Source organism: Musa acuminata, chromosome BXJ1-5 (genome assembly GCF_036884655.1).
Source record: "Musa acuminata AAA Group cultivar baxijiao chromosome BXJ1-5, Cavendish_Baxijiao_AAA, whole genome shotgun sequence".
Taxonomy (NCBI): domain Eukaryota; kingdom Viridiplantae; phylum Streptophyta; class Magnoliopsida; order Zingiberales; family Musaceae; genus Musa; species Musa acuminata.
The window spans coordinates 43,383,408-43,408,654 of NC_088331.1; the positions used below are offsets into that span (position 1 = coordinate 43,383,408).

The 25,247-nt window shown below is 40.5% G+C and overlaps 4 protein-coding genes across 6 annotated transcripts; all 4 read right to left on the reverse strand.

Moving 5' to 3' along the window:
• Positions 1 to 901: 901 nt before the first annotated feature.
• Positions 902 to 6,057, reverse strand: LOC135674419 (probable polygalacturonase). 2 transcript variants are annotated; one of them, XM_065184249.1, is made up of 5 exons: positions 5,414 to 6,057; positions 3,680 to 3,800; positions 2,914 to 3,162; positions 2,574 to 2,727; positions 902 to 1,604 (listed from the first exon to the last, which is right to left on the reverse strand). In XM_065184249.1, exons 1-5 carry the CDS (start codon positions 5,840 to 5,842, stop codon positions 1,028 to 1,030), a joined length of 1,530 nt encoding a protein of 509 aa, XP_065040321.1. In that variant the 5' UTR covers positions 5,843 to 6,057; the 3' UTR covers positions 902 to 1,027. The 2 variants fall into 2 exon arrangements, with proteins under 2 accessions (XP_065040321.1, XP_065040322.1); XM_065184250.1 differs by having other exon boundaries at positions 902 to 1,553; positions 5,414 to 6,056.
• Positions 6,058 to 7,797: 1,740 nt separating this feature from the next.
• On the reverse strand, positions 7,798 to 10,899 carry LOC135674420 (uncharacterized). Of its 2 annotated transcripts, none has more exons than XM_065184252.1 (2): positions 9,907 to 10,899; positions 7,798 to 8,032 (listed from the first exon to the last, which is right to left on the reverse strand). In XM_065184252.1, exon 1 carries the CDS (start codon positions 10,409 to 10,411, stop codon positions 9,950 to 9,952), a length of 462 nt encoding a protein of 153 aa, XP_065040324.1. In that variant the 5' UTR covers positions 10,412 to 10,899; the 3' UTR covers positions 7,798 to 8,032; positions 9,907 to 9,949. The 2 variants fall into 2 exon arrangements, with proteins under 2 accessions (XP_065040324.1, XP_065040323.1); XM_065184251.1 differs by having other exon boundaries at positions 7,798 to 8,089; positions 9,907 to 10,889.
• Positions 10,900 to 14,637: 3,738 nt separating this feature from the next.
• On the reverse strand, positions 14,638 to 17,809 carry LOC135674421 (uncharacterized). The gene has a single exon (XM_065184253.1). It carries the CDS (start codon positions 17,748 to 17,750, stop codon positions 15,117 to 15,119), a length of 2,634 nt encoding a protein of 877 aa, XP_065040325.1. The 5' UTR covers positions 17,751 to 17,809; the 3' UTR covers positions 14,638 to 15,116.
• A 2,670-nt stretch (positions 17,810 to 20,479) lies between these two features.
• LOC135674422 (protein NRT1/ PTR FAMILY 5.8-like) lies at positions 20,480 to 22,382 on the reverse strand. The gene is made up of 4 exons (XM_065184254.1): positions 22,272 to 22,382; positions 21,977 to 22,194; positions 21,409 to 21,902; positions 20,480 to 21,324 (listed from the first exon to the last, which is right to left on the reverse strand). The coding sequence occupies exons 1-4, from the start codon at positions 22,324 to 22,326 to the stop codon at positions 20,550 to 20,552; spliced, it is 1,542 nt and encodes a 513-aa protein (XP_065040326.1). The 5' UTR covers positions 22,327 to 22,382; the 3' UTR covers positions 20,480 to 20,549.
• Positions 22,383 to 25,247: the final 2,865 nt, after the last annotated feature.

The window sequence follows — 25,247 nt, forward strand, 5'->3', positions numbered from 1 at the left end:
GATAGAAAGAGTAGTAGATGAGCATAGTAGAATAATAATCCATGAGGAAGATTTCTACTTACAGAGTGGCTGCTGCTGAGATAGCATCTTGAGTGTTCAAGCTTTTTAACTTTGAGATTTGTTCTAATGATTTATGACAGTAGATACTCATTGCCTCAAAAATGCAGCATTGATGATCAACATCAGTGATCACCAAGACACTACTAGTCTTTGAACAAGAAAGAATAGACAGGTTTATACCATTGCATTACACATCAACAGCCAACATATTAGCAACCATCAATGGTGCCAGATTTTTTGTACAGAAAAGTCATATTGGCATCCACTTTTAATCAACTGATATGAATGTAAAAGGATGCTAAAGAGTTTCATAGATAACCCTGGATGACCATAATAGCACAACTGATGCATATAGACAGAGAAAAAGAAGCATACCACTTTGGCCCCAAATTGAACACTTCATGTGACAGAATATTTATCAAGGCTATTAAAAAAGGGAATCAGGCCAGGATAATCATATAGATGAAAGAAAGAGAAATTTTCAATGGCTATCTGAAACAAGGTTCGCCGTACCGTACCATACCGGCGTTTCGACCCGAGCTCGGTACCGGTACGGTACGGTATACCGCTCGGTACACCCAGGTGTACCGAGCGGTACACTCACGTGTACCGAATACTGTGCACTGCTATAGTGTCGGTACGGTACGGGCCGGTCCGTGTACCGTTGGCCTATCGGACCGGTACGTACCGCCCATACCGGGCGGTACAGTCCAGTACGACAAACCTTGATCTGAAGCCCTAGTCATTTTGCAGTAGGAAGAATAGGGGCAAAGAGAAGTGCAGGACAGCAAGTTCACAGAACCATCATGCAAAGGACCTGAAGATTTCATCACCAACAATATGAACAAAAGAAACCTCTATTCATACAAGCCAAAGATGGGAGTGGACAGCTTGATACATACGCTTCTAAGGAAGTTCTATCAGCAATGTAATGGCTAACAGTACCACCGCCAATTTAATAAGAATGTCAAATGTCATAGTCGATGTCGGTGATGTTCTGTGATACTGACTGCTTTACCAAATTCCCCTGTTCATCGTATAGGTCAAGGTTCTCACATGGTGAAGGGAAAATGAGCCCTATCACACGACCCTTGATAAATGAGCATTGGAAGATATGCTTCTTCTTATAGGTTAAACCCACAGACATATCCTGGAAGCTAACACCCTTCACAGGGATATCTTCACTGCCGTGGATCCGAACTGGAACACGAACACCCTGACCATGAATCCCACTGAAGGATATGTTAGCAATTATAGGCATGGCTTTTGGGTCGAAGTCTTCATCAGGATGCTCATTGTAGTCCGTCTTGATCATAATTCCAACACGAACATTATCGAGAGTCACATTCCGATAGGTGATATTGCGAATATAGCCGCCTCTTCCTGGGGCTGTCTTTATTCTAATCCCTCGTCGTGACTCCCAAACAATAAGGTTGTCAACTGTGACATTTGAAACTCCTCCAGACATCTCACTGCCTATGGATACTCCAGCACTGTCATCAACGGATATAGTTACATGAAGAATATCAGAACAATTGAAAAGCCTGAAACAGTAGACAATTAAGTTGAGCTGAAAGAATCTATTGTCTTGGCATGCAGAACGATCAGATAATTTGAAAACTAAGTGTAAGAAAACCAAATGGAGCAAAGCTAATCTTTCACATAAGGAGAAGTCAAACCAAAAGATAGCAACCTCAAACTAGGTCTAGAAAACAAGATCGGTGCACTATTTCTTCCTTAAGCAACATCTGAGTTACAATGCTTCAAACAAGAATTATTGATCGAGTCTTGACAACCCAACTGAAGAATTTTCTTTTTTTTTTTTTCATTTTGTAAGCAAGTCTGCTGTACTTAAATCAGGGCCACTTAAATGGCTAATAGTCAATCAGTAAATTTTCAAAGGCTGGAAATGGTAGAAGTGGTGCTCTCTTGAGTCATATTAATGTCAGGTCAACTATGTTGGTTGTCAGAAAGACTAACACCACGTTGCATGAATTTTTTTCAGGTCCCTAGGATTAATAAATTTACAACAGACAGACCTAGAAAAACAAGTTTCTTTGTAGCATAGTTTGCACGAAACCAGTAGATACAAGTATTTCAGAAATTTGCACATGCAGTGAACTTACTGCTTCCAAATTCACTCTCCAAACATGTACTGATTGAATAGGTTAAATATTCACTCCTCTCTGGAGTTAATGTCAAAATGATTGTTGTCTACTAGCTAACTTGGAAACTCCAGAAGTACCTGATGGGCCTTCGATGTTCACACAAAATTTGGAAGCTGTAGACGATTTCAAACCGTCTACAAGATCGCAAGTTGAGATTTCCAGCAAGGAGAAACTTCATTGATAAATGAACTATGATTATTACACCTAAAGACAATTAACTGACGGGAAGCTTGTGTTGAATTGGTCTAATACAATACAGTGCAACTTTTGGGAGATAGATGTACAATTTCATAAATTTGCAGAGATGCATATTTAACAACATGTTGATAGACAAGAAAAACTTACCTCACAACAGAACGAACAGTGAGATTACGAAGTGTTATGTTGGTAGATGGACGCCCATATGCTATTCCATACTGATCCCAGCCACTCTTTATGGCTACTGCATCATCGCCTACACATATATAAGAGTTCTCTATCAACACATCCTCACAAGAATCTGCAGAAAACATCCAAAAAAAATCAGGTGTGAGAATTTATTAATTACTAAAGGCATAACCAAAAAGAAATACTAAATCAGAGTCTGGAGCAACAGAAAAAAAATCCCTAATGTTTAATCCTTTTAAAGTTCAAAACATACCAAGTGATAACTGTGACCAAAGTAAGCCTATAAAATCATACCCACCTGGGTCAATACCATCTGTGTTTGGAGCTCCAAAAATGGGAGCCAAAATGGTGACTTTTGAAATTGTCACATTTTTGCAGTCAAAGGGATGAAGCGTCCAGAAAGGAGAGTCACGAAGTGTTATGTTGGAAATGACTATATCCTTGGACCACATGAGTTGAACAAGAGGACCTCTTGTATATGTGAGAATCCTTTTTTTGTATTTTGTCCACCAAGCCTGACCTTGACCATTGATCGTACCATTATGTCCTGTTTCATACATATAAAAACCTTTAGGCAAGCATAGTCATCCATAACACCAATCAACACTACTTCAACCTCAAAGACGTCAACAGATAACCTAAGTAATTCATTGGCAATGAATTGTCCATAAACAAGATTAGGCATCAATTATTATGATGTTTCAGGTTTCAAAGGGATCATTGTCACCAGAGTAGTATTTTAAAAAAGGCTGCAAAAAGCTAAAATGGAACTGACAAACATTTTGTCAACCTCAATAAAGTAAAAATTCATCTTCCTAATGATACTGTGAAAGTCTTTTTATCTCATTTTCTCAAGCTTAGGATATTCAGCCAGTTACATCTGCCCATTTTTTATCATGACAAATGACTTTTGCTCGATAAAATGACTTGGCTTATTTCCCACAACAGTAATATCTGATTTTGTCTTTCTATATGAAGATGATTTACTTTATTATTTTAACTATGAAGTAGAAAATAGAAATGAAATATGAATTAAATAAGATAAAGAAGATAAATGTACTGACCAGTTATAACAATATCCTTCAGATTTTGGCCATGAATGAGACTTCCATATCGAGGTCCCTTGTGTTCTCGGCCATATCCATACGATGGCAAAGGAGGCATCAAGGGCCAGTAACTCTCATCCTGATTGAGAAACAATGAAAATTTGGACAGAAGTGAACAAACATGTTCCCAACTTAACTAAATATATAGTGTATAAGAGCTACTAATACAAAAAATCCTATTCTTACTGTCATTCAAAGAAGAAGGATTAAGGTCATTGGATATATTGCTAACATGCTATGAAACACAGAAGGCAGGCAGCCTGTTTGAGACCTATGATGTATTGATTACATTAGATAAACAATATTTAATGATGTAGCCATAAATTGACCAGTAATTCAACTCAATTTAAGATGAAATAACCAATATCAAGCTTTATGTTACTTTGAATTGTCATCCAGTGCAGATCATTCCTTATGAAAGAGCTATTTATAAGATCAAATAATCATCAGATGCTACAAGTGAAATATAAAATTAGTTTTTGCAATTGCAACATCAGTATAATCTTCTGAATAGCCACATTATGTAGTTACAGTGACAAATACCAAAAGAGAACATGCCATTCGCCATGAAAGCATATTGAGGCCTGCAGGAGATAAAACAGACGCCAAGGGATTTTAACTATCCAAAAGAACCTAATGACTTATGACATAATTTTGGCTTTCTCCAAACATTGTGCTTCTGTGCCATTCAACAAGGAAAACATGGTACTAAGAATTTCTGGGATTTACCTGGTTCTTCCAATGTTCTATCTCCAAAATAGCTGACAAAATAATCTCTAAGTTAGATTACATAAGCAAATCATTTAACACATTACGTCCAATCCAACTAGATAAAAACGTACAGATGATGATTTCACATAAAAGCTATGCACCTTAGCGAACAGGTGTGACAATCTCTAGCAAACATAACTCAAGAAAAATCATCATCCATGCATTATGTGTCCATGGAATTCCTTCCCCACTAGCAACAAAACTATGCTAATCACTAATGCACTTGGTGTAGAAAAAGGAAGCTACCAGCTAGAATATTAGCTCTTGCAAATGCAACCCAGAAAATATAGTAATTGTTGTAAGAAAGAAAGACAATCCACATAAAGAAAAAAAATCCATAGACTTTCTATACCAACACTTGTCACTAGCTTTTGCTTCCCTATTTGAGAGGATGAAAATAAAATTCTGTTGTAAGAAAAAAAAAAACTGTAAAGTTCTTGTCTCTTCACATCATATATAATAAAGTGCAATAGGCTCTAATCAAACACCTCATAGAATTATGGCACAATAAAAGAAGGTAACTACTCAGATATACTTTCATTAATTTATGTTCATCCGGACAGGATATCTGGAACAATCAGTGAAAATTACATCTCAATTGATTAGCTTCAAGGGATAGAAAAATAATGAAAAAAAATTCTACAATTCTCATCACAACTATTCTCCTTTAAGTGTCATGTCAGCAGGCGACGTTGTAAGATAACTTGCAGATGCTTTAGGATCTAGAAATATGTGTTTTTTAGGCACTTCAATGTTCGAACAACTGCTGAGTACTCACCCACTTGATCATGTTTATTCTTTTCCTTATGACTGTGCAACTGGAAAAAAAAGGGAAAAATCTCACAAGCTAAAGAACCACTATAACTTCATGACACCAAGTGAAACGGGAAGAAAAAGGAGAAAAGCTGGAATTTGGATCACCTCGATGCCAAGAATCACTGCATCCTCGGCGAGGAAAAGAGTCATGTGGCTGGTGAGATTGAAGGGCGCTGTGAGCCAGAGCCCAGCTGGCACATTGAGCTGCCCGCCTCCTCTCGACCCAAGCTTCGAAATCGCCTCCACGGCGCGCTCAAACGCCGCGGTGTTCAACGTCTTCCCATCCCCGACCCCTCCGAAATCCGTCAAATTGAACGCCACGGGTCGCAACCTCGGCAACGGGCGCGCCACCGCTACCCTCCGCCGGAAGAGCGTGATCCCGTCAATGGAGCTCACCTGCCATCCGAACACCAGACAGAACCCCACGACCCAGAGCGCCAGAACCAGCGTCCTGTGCATCGTAAGGAGCCCCATCAGCCATCTGGGGTGCTGATGGAACGTCGATCTCCACCCGGAGGAGGAGACCTCCACCATGATCTGGCGCAAAAGGAAGCCCTAGGAATCGATCGGATCTGCCACCTTTCCCCCAAGAACAAAGATGAAACCGGGATCAATCGGTGGACCTCCGGGAGAAGAACATGATCAGGGTGGAGAGAGGAGATGCGGAGAACAATGCGACTGGTAAAGGTGGGGTTTTGGCGAGGGAGGAAAGGGTTCCGGCAATTAAAGTGGAGCGCGGGACGCGAAGCGGAAGGGAAGACGGTAGGAGATCAGAATCCGAGTATTCGCTTCTTATCAACCGTACGATATTGATCCAACGGTTACAACCTTCTCAGAAACTAAAGAATAACTCTTATTGTTAAAGTAGAGACATTGGAATTTTAATTTACTTTCTCTAAACAATTACAATGATGAATAATAAGAATGCTTTGGATATTTCAAAGTATTAATATTTATTTAACTCAAAAAAGAGACTTCAAATCATGGTTGATTTGATCTAATTTTTTTAGACACTCAATATTCAGAGGGTTACATAAGTGGTATTAAAATCTACATGATAAATATGGTATCTCCAAACTTTGTGGAAATAAATATTGATGAAAATGGAATATTTTTGTAACCCAACCACATTTATTTAATTGTTCGAATTTGCAGTGAAATATAATAATACATAGATAATAGATTCGGTCACAAGGAAAAAAAATCTCTACCGTCATAATCAAGAAGATTATTGAGTCATGTCTATTTTCTCAATGCTCTTTTGCTTTCTGTAATTTAGGAGCCTTCTATATGTATCCATTCATCCTCACAAAGCATTATATATGTGTGTGGTTGGTTTCAGAGTGTTTGCTTGTTTTTGCAGCATTGTGTTGTGTGGGAGTTAGGCAGAACCCTAAAGATTTCATGTGGCTTTAGTTCTGCTTTATGAACATTGCAACTCATAGCACTTACCATCATGTGTTTAGGTTGGAGTAGGAAGTACTCCACAAGATAGGTATGTGGAAGCTTTCATTGAGGAAGTGAAAGGGCCACTTGAGCTGATGAAACATCAAGGTGGGGTGCCTGGGGTGATTGAGGAAGGGATGTGATATCAGCAAATCATCCAGCCACTGCCTCCACATACAAACTGCATGTTTGCGAGGGAGCTCACTGCTTAGTGGCTTGATGGAGGGTTAGCTGGTTTTTCTTTCTCAGTGGGGCTTTATTTGGTTCATGTATAGTCATTTTCTTTATCTTTCTTCTTCCTTTTTCAATTCCATTAGGAAAGCTTTACATCTTATATAATAAGTGATTTTGATCTTCATGTTCTTGTAGCCTTCCTCTCGAACTAGATAAGCAAATTGCAAACTCATGCATGAAGTTGATGTCACTTTTATGTAAATGATGTGGATTGAGTATCTAACTCTTAGGTTATGTCAAGTTGGATCCTAATTTCAATTATTCAAATAGATTATGGTCTACTTTTTAATCATGAGTTAACAAAGATAACAATGATTCCGACAAATAGAAATTTATATAAAACTGTTCTTTTAATCTTCTATAGTTCCTATAGATTGTGTTCTCTCTTTTAATTATGAATATAATAGCAGAAATATACTTGAATGTACTTGATTTAATTCTTCTGTATAGTTCAATGGTGGTAAAAGGAAAAATTGATGCAGCCAAACCCTAAATAACTAGGATGCTTGTTCTTACAGGCTTTGATGTTGAGCAATTTATACCAGAGATGTGATGCAACCACCACCTTCTCGGTATTTTGATTTAGACTAGTATTTGTTTTTGAGAAATAACTAAGAAGTTCAAATCTGCTAAAATCAGTGAAATGTTTTTGTTGATGTCCAACATCTCATTGTGGCACAGCCAACAGTCAGCAGAGCCAAAGAGTCCCCTCAGGTGGTAAATCTAACAAGAGAATCTTCATTGACAGAATGAATTGAGAAGAATTAGCATCACAGGATCACTGGATACAAATGTCTTTGCACAGGACAAAGAACAACATCAGAAACTTTATTTGTTTGGAAACAATACATAACAAGCTTTAGCAGAAACAATGTTCTTCTCTTCTAATATAAATTGTGTTTACAAGTACAACTCGGTTAACTGCATGGTACCTGGAGGATGTAGTGATTGGCTCGTCCGATGATATCACTTGGCACCTTGTCTTCCTCGAATCACTGCTGCCGTCGCTGCAAGGAGAGAAGAAAGCTCTGCAATGCCACGGACCTACGCGATGAGCATTATTTCAGGAGCATGTTGAAGGAGTTGCCTCTAATGAGTTGCCTAAGACAAGCAGTAAGAATTAGTTTGGGAAACCGAGTGAAACCATTCTGCTTATTTGATATACATTACTGATGGAGAAATAACAACAATAGATTGCTCAAAAGGTTACTTGGTTTTCCAAATTGAGATTTATCCATGAAGAGTGCTAGAAATCCACTATTATAAAAGACTTGCGTAGAATTCGTTTGATACTAGCAAATTAGAGAAAATTCATCAAATCCTACATGCAAATTGAGATAGCAACCAATTAATGATAAAAGATCATTTGAAGAAAGACCCTCATATTTTAACAATAGTATCAGAGAATCACCAACTATAGCCACCAAACCGCAATGCAATTCAAAATTAATTATTTCACCTTGTAACTTTCTCCGATGGAGATCACACCATTTTCCCCTTGCAGACAATATGATCTTCTACAAGGATATTACTTAGCAACAGAAAAAGAATCTTCGTAGACTTCCCATACACAGATTTTCAATCAGATTTGAGCTGAACATATATTTTTATCCTTCAGTTCATGCATAACTTGAGGGTCATTTGGAAATGCATAATAAAGCTAAAACATGAGGATTCTATACATAAATTTTGCTGACAAAACATCTTCAAGAACTTGTTCTTACATTTCTTCTTATCTCATGTTCTCTATGGACACTAAATGGGACAACAATTATTAAAAAAAATTGTTTTTGCCCCAAATTAGAATCCAGAAATTAGTGTGATGAACAACTTAACAGCCCAAAGAACAACCAAGATTATGAGGAATCAATAGAGCATAGTTAGCAATATTCAGAAGTTTTATGTTCACCATCACCAGTATACAAACAACATACTATCTCGTAAAACAAGTATACATGCCTTTCGAAGTGAACATTTAAAAATCTTTCAGTAATTTTGAGGTAGTACATATGATGTAATTTCCACAAACTCTACAAAGGTGAACATGTACTTTTTTAAATGAGTTAGATATGTTTCTATTTGTAACTTTATGTGTGCAACTGTGATTGATGGACTTGTTCTGGGTAGATTAAAAGTGGCCAAACATAAGAATATGTCCTTTATCAAATTATCTTTCATTATTGTGTCAATTTAGTAGGTACACTCTTCTCTTGTTTTTATCATGGTAATAGTGATGACAGTGATAGTGATAACAGAAAAGACAAAAATGGATAATATGAGGACTATCAATCTCTTTGAGAACTTCATTCACAAAAAAGCTGAAATTTACCAAGTCAAACTTGTAAACTAAAGCAGCATTTGCAGAAATCTTTGACCTACCTCAGCTTCAACCCTTCTACAAAGAGCAATGCCAATGGCAGCAAACAGATTGTTCTAGCTAGCAATCACATTATTAAGCAAGCACCATGCCGATAACACCCTATAAAAACAACCTACGAAACCATAGTCCAAAGTGACAAGCCTCCCCTACCTAAACATAAAACAACAAAGCATCCTCCCTGTCCAACCACATACTTCCAAAGCCCCACACCCTCACCTGGCCAAACTTTTGGAACTTACTGAAACATCCATGAACATGGAGCATGTGACATAGATGGAACCAGACATGACAATTTTGGATGTAACGTGAAGTTAAATATTACATGATGAAGGAATATGCCAAGAGTTCATTTTTTATATTTATGGCAAAGGAGAGGTTTGTTCATTTTCCCCTCTGCATGGTTGCAATGATTGGATTGAGAGTTTTTCACACAAGGAACAAAAAGGTAATAATAACTTTCTAAGAGCAGGATAGATGTGCATTAATTTCAAGAATAACATCTAATTAATGAAGGAAGCCAAGAATAGTATGTTCTTACCTTCAGATCAGAGAATGATGAGGCTTTCGCCCCATCTGTGTCATTAAGCCAGAGTAGAGAAGCAGCTCCCCGAGCGTGCAAGCGAACGGCGGGCGTCGGCGCCGCCGTCCCTTGCAGCCTCCTGGAGAGAGCTGCCGGGGGTGGAGCGCGTGGCCCGCGGGGAGTTGAGGCTGCGCCGGAGGAGCTGGCGCATGGCGGCGATGAGGTGCTCCGCGGTGTCGATAGGCGGCGCCGCGGAGCGGAAGCTTTCGGAGAAGCTGGTATGGCGGCTGAGCGCCTCCTCCGTGGAGATCCGGCGCTCGGAGCGACAAATCTCGTACTTGACAGCCTCGCCGCAGAGGCCGCAAACCCACCGGCCGCTGTATCGCTCCCGTACCTTTGCGACGTACGCCGGCGTGCACTCTTCCCTCAGTCCGCAGCACGCGCAGGTGGCCCACACCAGCTCCGGTTTCGCATCCCCCGCGGCGGCCGCCACCGCCTCGCTGCTCCACACCTTCGCCGACATCGCCAAAGCCCTAATATTGATCTTTCAGCGCGAATCGACTTCAAACCCCCTACTTGAGCAAGTCACACCGTTCTCTCAACGAACAGTAACAAGCTCGGGGAGTTGCGGCGATTAATATCCTAGAAAGCTCGAAAGAGGAGCAAACGACGCAACTTTGGGGTATCGGAGATCAAGAGCAGTCCAGGCATAGGGCTATCGCTCCTTCTCCCACGCGATGAAGGCATCTTGCAGTTCCTTCTCCGCCACGACCACGACCCTCGCCGCGCAAGCCAGAGACATTTCTGGACCGTAGCCCTTCGCCCTCGATGCGTTGGCCCTCCTCAGAATCAGTGGACTTGGGAATGGCGACGGCGAAGCTCCTCGGAATCCTTGGGCGCCCCAGCCTTTCTCTCACGTTCCCCTCGCAGAGAGGACAACTTATAGGCCGTGTAAGATTTGGCGACTGCGGAAGTGGAACCCACAAGGTCCCACAACGGATCCACTTGGAGCGGTTCAAGATTGTCCACGTGTTCCTGCTGAGCTGGCGCTTATGCTAACTGTAGTCCGTAACCATAGCGTGACGATCCCCTGTGCGAAGTGACACAGGCCTGAATGAGCTGGCACTTTCAATTTTGCGATTGCTTGGTGTCCACGGTATCAGCGTAGCGTGGACTACCACGTGGTAGTGGCCGAGACACCAATCACGATTACGACCGCTTCCCATTGGCTCACGGACGCAGACCCCTTAGGGCGTCGCTGAGCCCCACCTAATCTTAAATATAAACTCACGGGACCTGCGCCAGTGCCGTGGCGACACGTCATCCCCCAGCCAAAATGAGATGCCTTCATATTACTTAACAAGGATGATAATGTTGTTTTATTCCTTTGGACAATAGCCAAGAAGTTCTTTTGTATTAGAATTACATTATTTGGACGTCAATAACTCATAAAGAATTGAGATCGACCATTAAACTCCTTTCTTTTCGGAAACTTGTGGCATTATTGATTCTATTGTGGGATAAGCAATTAGGTTTTTCTTTCCTTCACGAAATAGTAAACTTAGTTGACTTTATCATGCAGTTTATCAAAATTTTCCACGATCAGTTCTATGCTTAATGCATCGTATAAGCCAACTTTTATATTCATTTAAGTTGCAAGCACATATATCGAGAGGAATTATTATAAGAAAATTTGATAAGGCATCGCTAATGTCGCATCCCAAATGTTGATAGGGTACCCAACCCGAATGACTAATTTAGAGTACATACAAACCAAATTTAAAAGAAATAATTGATAGAATTGAAAGAAATAATGGCAATTTTAGGATTAGCATCTTAGAATCTTTAGAAAGAATCTTACGAGTACAGATCCCCTATCAAACAAGCCTATAAAGCTCCAACTAGAACCTTAATTTTGTATTTGACTGCAATTCCTATTCGATTAAAATCCCAAAATGTGATAGAAAATTCATATGAACTCTTTGTGGTACTGCAACTCCCTAGAAATGAGAATGCAAATTATTTGGGTCCAAAAATTGTATTAACACATGAAAAGACCCATTTATTCTCTCACATCTTGACAAAAGGTACTTCTGGGGGAACAATGCTATTTAGGTTGAAACTTATTCCGATCAAAAAATGGCCCAATTCCATCATGTAATTCAAGAAACATATATAGCATGTAGATTTTGTGAAGGAGTCACTGAGTCATTGTGTGAGGGATTTTTATCATGACTACATCAGACATAAATATTATCATTCTTGGGATCATAGTAAGCAAAGAATTTGCAGACAAAACAAGTCACTGATCATCTAATCAGGTTAGTCACAGTTATATCTTACCATAGCTGAGGACATCACCAAGTGCCTGATCCAAAAGAGAGTAATAGCATGGTGAATGGAGGCAATTTAAGAATTGGTTTTCTCTTCGTCCACATCATTTTACTCCTGCGTGCAACCAACTGAGCATTATACTATGTCAAAACAATCTTAACAATGTAAAATGAGTACTGTGGCAAATATTTAATAAGCAAAGTCTAAACATAAAATAAGATCTAGATCGATCAACAAGTTATCAGATAAGCATAAGAAATAAATGGATGTGGAGTGAAGATTTATATACTTAAAACACTCACTATAGTTAGGCAAATATTTAATAAGCAGAAGTCTAACATGAAGTAAAATCTAGATCTCCAGGTAAAGGGTCAAAAAAGAAATCAGATAAGAAGATAAAGAAATAAATGGATGTGGAGTGAAGATTTATATACTTAAAACACTCACTGTAGTTAGCAGCACTATAAAATTTATGAGAGCTTACTATTAAAAAATATGGATGGGATAGAGCTAAGAAAATCTTATCACAGTCCAAAAACTACAATCATTGCCATGGAAAATTGAACATAGTGCAAGGATATCTAAATCTATAATTCCTCCTGCTGTCTTGCTAGCCCTGAACACATTCTCACCTGTAAAGGCAAATATCTAAACCAAGCATCACATAACAGTTTTGATGAACTGAAAATACTACAAACCTCATCAATCTCTGCTGACTAATCAAGATGAAGGCTGCACAAAATGTCCCTTTTTTCATGTTGCAAATGTGTATGGACTAAATGCCTGCACAGCATGCACCCTACAGGCAAAATTAACAGATAGCCAAAGCAAAGTCCATCAAATCAAACTTCAAAGCACATGCTGGTGGTTAGCTCTAACCAGTATCTGATAACTTGAAATGTTCTTGCACTACTTATCATTGTACCATAGATGTCTCTAATCCTCAAACACTAATTTTCTGCTCTCACTTCGATTTTGAAAGTCTTAGGAACTTTTCTTAGCAAATCAAGTGGAGACATTCAGTTGTTGGATCAAATAATGAAAGCCATATTGGCTATCCGTTTAGAAAAATGAGAAGCTTCCCACCATACCTACTGATGTTTTCACAGTAAACAAATGGCATCCCAGCAAAACTTTCCAAAACCTACTGATAAACTGGTTTTGGACAATGTCAAAGCCTACCTAGCAAAATTATAAGACAAGAATCAGCTTATGAAGTCAGCATTAGAAGTAGAATCATTACTGGTTATTTTCATTTCAAATGTCCAAACTTTCTGATCAGCATAGCTAATTTTAATTCTAGACAATAGGAACATGCTATAAATATACCTAAACATGTGTTGTTACTGTAGCTTTAAGTAAAATAATAGCTATGCTTAATTGTTGCATAAAACAACTGCAATGAGAGAAATTTTTTCATAAGAAGAGCATAATAACTTCGATACAAAGATTAATACATGCTTGAAATTTGAAAACAACTCATGACACAACCATATATATTACCCTTGATGCAATATGACTGAACAGAAACAAAATAAAGAAGACTTGTTACGCTTCAAGATGGAAGTTCCTATGCATTTCGGATGGCATCGAACAATTCCATATCTGTAATACTCTTCTTTGTTTTCACAACTAAGGCACAGATTCTAAGATAAACAGGACCAAAGAATATTACTAAAATACTCAAAACGTTGACCATGGTGCGAAACTTAATATAAACTCACAATGAACTAATATAATTATAAAACTAGGAAAATGAAAAACAAAATAGAATAATCAGAAAAAGAAATTGTGAGAAGTGTATGTTCCAATTCTAGTGGCTGCTGATTTTGGCATAATGAGGTGGAAGGCTGCAGAGCATAGTTCAAGAACAATTTCAGAGGCCTGCTTCAAGCAAGAAAAGTATGCGTATACACACGTGTGACGGAGATGGAAAATAAACAGACTACCAATTAATGAAACTGTCATAATACACTGATCGGCAGAATTTGGCATATTGGAATCCCGCATTAAAAGATGATTTTCCATAAAAAGAATATGATAAGTAAGACAGTTTAAAAATGGCCAATTAACAAGATAACAGAGAGAAGCTGAACCTTGGTCTCATAGTAAAACTGTATTTTTAACAATTTAGGTGGCCAGGATTCTACACATGGAAATTATATTATCATTCACAATGTACAAGATTGCACACATTGACCCTCACTACATCCTGCATCAGTGGGAGTTGTGTGCACCGCACCATCCTTTTTCCAATCCATAGTTAGAAGATAATTAATGAGTTTCCAAGAGCAAGGACCATCAGAAAACCAAAAGATACTGCTAAGCATCTTGAGAATCCAGCACACAATTAATCCCTACAACCTCCTCATATAAGCTAAATACAAAGTATCAACAAACATAATCAATAAAAAATCTTCCAACATATATATGGTAATCATAAAAAGAAATAGCGTACAAAGTAGTTTGTAAATGATGATTGTAAAAAAGTAGACCACTTACAGTAGTTAAATGCAGTAAAGAAAGTACCAACATGGATGCTACACTATAGCTACTCAGGAGAGATTATCATGACAACCAATAAGGTATTCATGTTTTGGTTGACTTAGCAGTGCGTACAGCAAAATTTATGTTGCTTAAAGTAAAAGAATCTACTGTGCTTCTGTAAGTAAGAAGTTTTCAGATTCATATCTGCCCAGGCCGGAAAACAGAGAGCAACAGCAAAAGTTTGATCGCAAAGTTTTTACACATTAAATTATCAGAATCAGTGGAAATCTACTCTGTTGTTCCAAAGATGTTTCACAAGCAGCTTGCACTTGACTAGCAAGCATCTAAAATACCCACTTCCAGTGCTTGTGGTAGTATGAAGGAATGTATCCAAAATTTTCCTGTTGCTAACCTTTTACACATTCCACCTGAATAGTCAAATCCCTAATCCCAGCTTCATGCAGAAGTTTTGAAGAACTATTTGCAGCAGAAATCTTATCAGTTTCTGCCAAAACATGAAGATGCATCGTTCCAATAACGTCCGTGTTTGTGAAGTTCCATACATGCATGTTTTGAATGCCCTGGACACCCTTAATCCTCACAATTTTATCCACGGCTAACCTCAAATCATGTTCACGAGCTCTAGGAACTCTTTGCAGCAAAATTTCAGCAGAGTTCCGCAACAATGGAAGCACAGAAGAAACTATCATAACTGAAATAAATATAGAGCATGCTGGGTCTGCCACAGTCCATCCTTTGTACTTAATTAGTAGGGTTGAGATCACGACCCCAACACTCCCCATTGTGTCAGCCAGAACATGTAAGAAAATGCCTTCCATATTGTGATCAATGTGCTGATGCTTGTGTGAATCACTAAGTGACTTTTCCTTATCAGATGATTCCCCTGACTGTAAATAGTAGTTATGAATGTTTGCTGAGGAGTGAGACAAGCTTGGAAGCTCTTTGCTACTATGGCTTTCCTTATCGCCATGACTGTGACCTTCAGTATGAGAACTTCTGTCAAATACGTCAGCTCTTTGATGTCCATGTCCCAGTGTCCTATGATCTTGATCAGTATGAACTTGGTGTTCATGTTCATGACCATGAATGTGGTCATCATGTCCATGACCATGACTGTGGTGGTCATCATGTCTAGGACCATGACTGTGGTGGTCATCATGTCCATGACCATGACACTTAAATGACTCATTCTTGCTATGTTCATTTTGGTGATGATGGCCATCATGGTTACAAACATGATGATCATGGCCACTGTGAGAATGTCCTCCGGTGGATTCATGAGAAACCACAACAGGATGTTGAACATCAGAATCATGGCCAACACTCTCATTTACATGTTTATGCCCATGGTGGTCATGGTGATGGTGGTGGTGATGATGATGATCATGTGAATGGGCATGTGAGTGGGAATGAGAACAAGTACCACTTCCACCATGTGCATGATGATGCTCCTCGTGGAAAAAGATCAAGCCCACCACATTCACAAGAAGACCCCCAATCGAAACAGCTAATAAGCTACTTGTCGAGATCTCTTGCGGCTCAAGAATCCTCTCCAATGACTCAAGTACAATCAGTGCACCAACAAGAACCAGGAACACAGCATTCACGTATCCAGAAAGCACCTCAAACCTACCACGGCCATAGTTGAACTGACTGTTGGCAGGCAGCCTAGAGATGTAAGAAGCATACAACCCGATTGCCAATGCAGCACAATCAAACAGCATATGACAAGCATCAGATATCAAACCAAGGCTGTTGCTCATGAAACCCGCCACAAACTCCACCACCATGTAGCCGGTGTTGATCAGAAGGAAAAGAGCAATCTTGCGGGACTTCCTCTCGCTCAAAATGTGGCGAATGGGTTTCGTGATCATAGAAGACGAGGACTCCGAATGATCAGAACTACCGAGTTCGACATAACTCAGGGAGGACGAGCCCAATTCCCTAACTCCAATCCACAACAAGAAGCCACAGAACAGAAACCCAGGAAGGGAGAGCCTGGGGAAGTAAAAGAGCTCCAAAACAAGCGTGCAGAAGAAGGTCAACAAGAAATCCCGACGGAAGTCCTTTGCGCTGAAAAGTAGCTTGTCATCACCATAATTTTCACCCAGAACGACGCCAAAGACGACCGTATTGATCAGCGGCCAGCCAAGCGCACCAATCGATTCGGCACTGCCATCACCGCTGTCCACAAAGAGAAAACTGATGCATGCCGGAACGAACAGCATGGCAGTGGTGAATCCAAGCGAGAGCAGACGCACCCGTCTGCGGCCCAGCTGCTTCAATGAGCCCCAATTCGAGGAGGCCCTCTCGTAAAACCCTAGAAACCCCGAGAGGAGTGGGAGCAGCATGGGGGCGATCCTGGCGCAGCCCTCGATCGGCGGAGGGGATGAGGAGATCGGGAAGCACCCGATCCGGTCCCAGCTGTACGACAGGAGGGCGACAGCCGTGGCGAGGGCGGCGAGGCCGAAGATCCTCCGGCGGGAGGCGGGGGCACGAGGGCGGTGATCGGAGAGGGACTTGGCGAGGAGGGCGCCGGCGAAGTCAGCGAGGATGGCGGCTCCGGCGGGGCAGTAGCGGAGGGAGTGGAAGCGGAGAAGGAGGGTGAGGGTGAGGAGGGCGGACTTGGCGGCGAGGGAGCGGAGGGGGAAGGGAGAGGAGGGGAGGCTGCGTAGGAGGGATTTGAGGGATTCAGGGAAAGGGGGAACGAGGAGAGAGAGGGCGAAGGAGAGGAGGGAGACGAGGAAGGAGAAGGGGAAGAGGGAGGTGGAGGCGGGGGAGGAGCGGACGAAGGGGAGGAGAGAGTAGAGGGAGCGGAGGGAGAGGAGGATGAGGAGGGAGGTGGCGGCGGCGGAGGAGGAGGAGGAATAGGAATGGTATTGGGGGCGGCGACGCTTGGACGGGGTGGAGGCAGAGGAGGGGGTGGAGGGAAAGGGCGAGGAGGATGATGGAGGGTAGACGCGAGCGGGGATGGGGATCGGCGAGGGGGCGGAAAGGCGGTGGTGGTGATAGCCGGTCATGGCGGCAGGCGGAGCGAGACGAGCGTAGAGATCCAGCGATGGGCGGAGTTGTGCAATTAACTACAGCAATGAGATATGCACAGTTATATCTTATTATTGTCATTATTCATGTATTTTATGCCTATTTCCTTTTTTATGTTCTTTATCATATCGAACATGACATTTTTTTATTTTAGACAGATTAATATATTTAAAAGGATATATATTATCTAAATGTTTTTATAATTACTATATATATTTATATATAATTTGAAGGTACAAAATACGCTATTTCTAAAAATGTAAAGGAACAAATGTAAAAATCTGGACACTGAGAAGGGTCAATTGCGGTCAACGATGACTGCCAATGCAACAATAGCACTCCAAATTTGTGTCAGATGAATGATGCCTCAGAGTCAACACATGTCAACCTCACAGATTTGATGCAGTCATGCCTTCATCTTTTCATAGTATGAAAAAAATAATCTGGATTTTCATCTTTTTCTGACAGATGAATCTGACACCAAAATAATCTGAATGACGGCATTTTCATCTTTTCATCGTGTGAAAAAAAAAAAAGCAATCATTTTCCCCACGATATTTTTTTTTATTCTCATAAAATATATTTTATTTTATAAAAATAAGATTAGTCCCCACGACATCTCCGTCCAGGCCCCTTTGTGCGAGGCTCTAACCCTACCCATTTTAAGTATACATCGATTATTTTTTTTATCGTTACTCATCTCAGTTTGTTTTCGTCTTTTTGGAAGACTTTCGTTATAAACATCCTTATTTTATGATTATCGTTCTCCTCAATTTTTGTTATAAAGCCACCTTGACTTGAGATAAAAGGCGTCATCAATATTCGTAATAACTATGTTGATAGTTTTGTTGGAATAGGAAAGGAAGAGATTGTGGATGATGAGGAATGAAAAAGAATTTCTAAAAATAATTGAGAAGAAATGGGAAAAGAGAGGGTGAGCTCGTAGTTGCCTTTGGAGGAAGGTGCGAGGGCGTCATGATCTCATGACAACAATGAGGTTGCTCAAGGATCTTAGTGGACTCGACGAGGATGCGATTGAGGTGACAATCATAAGATACAGTGGCGGTAGAGCAAAGATGATCATGATGGGATGAAAGCAACGAACACCAAGACGAAGACGAAGGCGATTATGGTAAGATGTAGGTAAGAGAAAAATGATAAAGATGATTACGATAACGTGAGAATAAAACAAAAAGAACACTATGAAAAAATAATGAAAACTTTGAATTATTTTTATAGAATTTGTCGAAGAAACATCACAAATATTATAAATATATTAATATTATTGATCGGCGATGATTGCAAGAAAATTCTAACACCAAACAATAATAATACACCCTTGATAAAATATAATTCAAAACAATTCATTTATTTCGAAACTATTTGTATTTTTTGAAATAATTTAAAATAGATGAGGATGAGTTTTGTGCGTGGATGAGAATAAGGAGAATTGTTAGGTTGCGATGAGTTGGGTTATTAAGCTACAGTCATTTTTTAAATTTTAAAAACTTAATTTTATCCATTTAGCTACTATAAATTAAATACATACTTTTGGATGAGATAAAGGCACTGCAAATTGGATTGCATACACCTCATCTTCTTACTATCACCTCCTCTTTCTCCATGAAGTTATGTAAGAAGTAGAGACATTGGAATAAGTGTTTCTAATCTAACTTCCTATCTTCAAAAATAAAAATTATTAGTTTTGGAATACTAAAACGAGAGTTATATTTATTTTATAATGATTATAAAATTTGATAGAAAATAATTTTTATTGAGTATGATATATAGGTTCCCAATATCACTAACGATCAAAATGAGAACACATAGAAAGATAAAAGAGCCCTTTACATACTACAACAAATAAATAATAGACGAGTCCCTATTTTCTCTTAATATTAACATCAATATAAATTTAGAAAATATTAAACAGTGTGTTGGGAGGTACAGTGAAGGTAAAAACTTTAAGACTTTGTATTCGAACTCAAAACTCAAAAATTTTGAATCTATTTTTTCTTAAGAGTCTTTTCTATTATGAATCAAACGAAGTCTTACGGTAAAAATCTAAAAAAATCAAATAATAATAAAAAAATTATAAAGTTTATCTCTAAAAATAAAAAAAGTTAAAGATAGAAGTACAATTATCTCACTTTTAGTTCGTGAATAAAAGTGGTGGACCAAATATATCGAAGTTTCATATCATTTCATTCATAAACTGGTGGACCGAGTAGAAATTCAAATGGACTAATCAGTTCATCGATATCTTTTCAAAAGTTTTAGCGAAGAAAAAATTATTTTTTCGGAAGTTAACTTCAGGTTACAACTCTCTCGAGGATGTGATAAAATATAATCCAAAACAACTCATCTATTTTAGAAAATTTTGAGCAAATGATAAACATAGGTTGTTTTTATCCAAATAGATGGGTATTAATTTTATAAATGAATGAGGATGAGGAGATTTGATGAGTTAGGTTGTTAGGCCATAGTAATTTTTTATTTAAGAAAATTATATATATATATATATATATTTTACTACTAAAAACAAGTGTTCTTGGACGAATTCAAGATCCTATCAGATTGAATATACTCCTCATTTCTACTATCTTCTCTCCTTTCTCCTTTAAATTCTACACGCAGCCAACAACCCTTACACCAAATGTACAAAGAAAGGTGTCAGATCCAAAATGCTCAACCTGCATGCATCAAATTCACAAAGATCAGATCCTTTTGACTGAGGAGCTAATACTCTTCTGGGTCAGCTTTCGGAAGCATTCTGGTCAATGACTGTAGTATCTACACGAGTATGCAAACATGAGAAAGCTAATGGAGCTCAACAATGCCAAGATCCAGTAGTAGTTGTCCAGCCTTGCCTCCCTCGCATCATCAGAGAACCAGCCATGGCTCTTCCCCCTTGTGTTGCTCGTCAGCTCCAGGACTGATATTAGCAGAGCACTGAGGAAGCTGCCCACGCCGAAGACGCTGAGGTACAGACCTATTCCGATGGTTCGCATGGTGGTAGGCACCTGCATGTAGAAGAACTCCTGCATGCCGACCACCGTAAACACATCGGAGATCCCCAGGAGAACGTACTGAGGCAGCAGCCAGAAGATGGTCAGGCGCGGTGAGTCCACTCGCAGTGATTCGTGTGTTCTTCTCTTGGATTCGACCACTGCCGCCACTACCATGGCGACGATGGAGACGCACATCCCGATCCCGATCCTTTGGAGCACGTCGATCCCCTTCTCCCGCCGAGTAAGGAGGCGCAGGAAGGGGATGATGAGCTTGTCGTACAGCGGCATGATCAGTATGATGGAGATGGTAATGGCGCTCTGGAGCATGGCGGGAGGGATCACGAAGCTGCTCCCGATGCTGCGTCTCATCATCATGCCCTGCTTGGTGAAGAAGGTCACCGGCTGTTGGAAGATGACTGCGAACATAAGCAGCATCGTCCATATGGGGAGGAGCCTCAGTATGGTCTTGGCCACGCCGGGTGCTTCGCCAGCCATGTCGTCGCAGCGATCCGAGTCTTCTCTGAGAGGCTTCTCCTGCAACCTGCAGTCGGAGACAAGCAAACGAGTCATTCGTTGAAAGGCCGCCGACGCAGCAGTCATGGCGCAGTTGACTCTTGCAGCTTACTCGAGCTCCACAGCATCGTCTCCGGGAGGCAGGCTGAGGGTTTTGGATTTGGCGCCTCTCATCACGGCGAGCTTCACGGCTTGGATGATGCTTTGGATGGGACTGTTGGGGATTTTGAGCTGCTTGTTGACGTAGAAGCGAGAGCCGCAGAGGAAGCAAGCCACGGAGATGGCCATGGCGGCGGTGGGGATGGCGAAGCCCAGTCCCCAGCCGACGGTGTCCTGGATGTAGGACATGACGGAGTTCCCCAGCAGGCTGCCGCTGCAGATGCCGAAGTACCACCACTGGAAGAACAAGCTCTTCTTGTCGCTCTTCCCTTCCTCCTCGCCGCATGGCAGATGGTCGTCTTCTACCTCCAGCTGATCTGCTCCGAATGCCTGCAACGACGGGTTGTATCCTCCTTGTCCTATGGAGATCAAGTAGAGGGGAAGGAACAAGGAAGAGGTCGGCATCCATGCACATAGCAACGCCCATGAGGTCAATCCCACTAGTCCCTACGACGTAGGAGGAGATCAGCATCATCAAGAACAAAAATCCACAAGCACGATGATGATGATGATGGACTTACGATGACGTAGAGCAAGGAAGAGGCCATGATGGTGGAGTAGCGATCCCAGTAGGAATCAGCGAGGATGGCGCTCACGAGAGGGAGCATCGAAGTGACTCCAATCCAAGTGCTGACGCTCTTGGCAGCTGAGGAGGTGCTCATCTTCACATGGCCAGTGAGGTAGCTCAGCAGGTTGGAGGCCACACCTTTGTACGCAAACCTCTCCACACTCGCCACCACTGCATCCATTTCATATCTGCATCAGAAGTCATGGTTCCCACACAACATCAATGCTAGCTCAAAGAGACGATGCTACCTATGATGAGAATACATGACTTGCTGAGGCCTCTTGAGTTCTTCTCCAAAGCCATGCTTCCACCTTGTACTTGTATTATGAGGGTAGAGATTCAGATAAGTTGTGCTTATAAAGACAATGGCATGACTTGTGATGTTGCTGAATGAATCGTGTCACTGAGCCACTTTCCTGTTTCGAGATGCATCTCCATCGGGGATTGGCCACCACAGCATTGTTTAGGGCAATGATATGCGCATCTTTGTCTACCCGAAAAGGATTTGGGCCAAGAGGTTTGGAATCAAGAACAGGGAATCCTCCCAGAAGATGTTGGCACGATGGATGGACTTATCCACAGACCTTTTCCTGTGCTGTATACTCGGCCTCATCAGCAATCCACTAGAGCAAAGCAGGGTTATCTTCATCTCCAATGGCAAACACTTGGATTTGCGTCCTTCATGTGGATGAAAGAGATTCCTTTTTATCATTTTTATATTATTAACTCGATTGGTATTAGAAGAAGGACTTGAACAATGGAACGGTGATCGACCTAACAATTCTTTTGTTTGCTGCTTAAAGCATCATTGCTTTTGATATTCTTTTTTTACTGTTCCTCAATCATCCTGAAAGCATAGCAACGCAACACTCGAGTAGTTCTTGTGCGCCAAGGATACAATGTTCGACATTGTTATGGACGTGAAGGACCACTAGAGCAATCACTTCGATCGATCGATCTCACACAATCATCTTTTCACTGTTCTCTTTACTGAAAGATGGGAGGCAGAGAAACGAAAAGCAACTCTTGCCTGTACCAAAACTGCTCATTTTGCTGAGATCATGCAGGTACAAGAGTGGAACCAGTGACACCATTTCCTAATGGTCGACCGGTCACTCAAAGAGCCAATCCAGTGATCGATTCGCCAAGAGCGACTACAAAGTGGATCATGTCGACACAATTGCTACTTGCAGTTGGTTTGGCAAAAGAGACAAGCTGCTGCCTTCATCTCCATTCTCAATGGCACTAAGATGTTCATAGTGATGCACCACTTCGACAGCACTATGCTCATGGGGTAGTCAAAATCTTCTAGGTTTACATTCCATGATAGTTTGTCTCATGATGTATCAAATGGGCAATCACATGAGTGTCAAATCAATTCCACCAGCACAGGGCAGTACTTTATTTCGCTGTTGTGAACCTATGACGATTCAGCATAATATTGACATGGTGAGATCTTCACCTGGAAGAGATTCCTTGTGAAGTTAGTGCCATGTTTGAACCATGCAATTATCTACCATCTGAGCAGTGCCTGTCATCTGCAACAAACAGACTGTAATGAGGAAAAGAAGAATACATACATATATATATATATATATATTCATCTATATTCAGTATGAACTAACTAGAGTTAGATTTTTCCCGCCTGAAGAATACATAGATACAATAACAAGGAGCTGAAAGTGGCATCAAATTCAGCTGCATGCACAAAATACAAATAGAGACACAAACAAAATTACATTCTTCTTAAAGGGTGGAATAATGGATCAGAGAAAGCTCACAAAGCAAAGAGAAATAATAAAAGTGATCATTGTAAAGCAAGCATAATGGAGCAACTTTCCATGACAACTTAGCAGTTCTGGAAGAACAAGCAACAATTAATTAACTATGGAGCACAAAGTTGAAGACTTGCAAGTCAAATAAGATAGCATTTCTTATCCCTTTTATTATAAGGTGGAGCACAAGCCATTTGGAAGCATGCAGGTGTTGTAATGTCATCCTGCCGAGCAAGCATTAGGAAATAAGAATCTGTGAGAAGATGCCGTAAACTGGTTGACATCCATTACAAAAGCTTCTCTTTCACCTCATCTTTCTTGCTTTGCCAAGTTGGACTTAATTTCTCATGTGTCATATATCATGCCAGCATCATCGAGTTCTTTTATGTATTACACAGCCACTATTGCATCCCTAAAACTTTTAATAGTCTCATTAAGTAATTAAATTGATTGCTTTGATATTATGTTAGGTATCTTAACTTTTGTCTGTACACTTTTGTGTTGATAAGCATGAATACATTAGTAAGCTAATAATATCACAAAAAATATATATATAATAATTCATATACTTAATTATACTGTTAAATATTAGGTTTATGATATCTAATATTAATTGATTCAAGCAAATAATATATATATATATATTATTGGGCTTTAGGTCGAGCAGTTGGCGCAGCAACCATGGGCTCCAAATCCGGACGGTGGACTTCGGGGATCTGTCCCCGAGCAGCCCGGGAGGCGAGCGACGGGAGGAGGTGTTCGGCGGGGCGCTTCCGGACCTGTTCGCGCTGCCGACGCCGAGCAAGTTGAGGAACGTGTCGGAGGCCATGCTCCACAGCAACATCGACCAGATGCCGGCCATGGCCGTGATGCGCACAGATGAAACACAAAACTGGATCTAATTTTCTTACTAATTCGATCCAAATCATAACTATGTGAGTAAAACTGAAGCCACGAAATTGCAATAAGAGATCCAATCTGATGAACATACAACTTCCACTGAAATGAATGGAGGTTGAAGATTCGGCCACAAGCCCCGAAAACTCAGCTGCAAATGCAGAAATGGTGGATCGAAGACACCAGCAAATAGACTCAAAGGAAGGAATAGATGTATTAATCCCAAACTCTTTTTTTATGATTATTATTATTATTAGTCTTTTACATGAAAACAAAAAATAAGAGTAAAACAAATGGAAATTGCAAGGCCATTAGATTATTATTGAGGTGCCACTTGCATGCATGTGACCTCAAGTACGTACCTCGTAGCCTCAGCCAAGGGTAACTCAGAAGACCATGATGATTTCCTAAAAGAAATGAGCAGGGCAGGTCCCAGGGTTAGCTGTATCTCCACCTCCTCCATCACCTTTCTGCATGCAAATATGACAACCAGGTCTGATCACCATCGTAGACGACAAGCATTCACGTTCAAAACAATTCTTTTTTACCTTG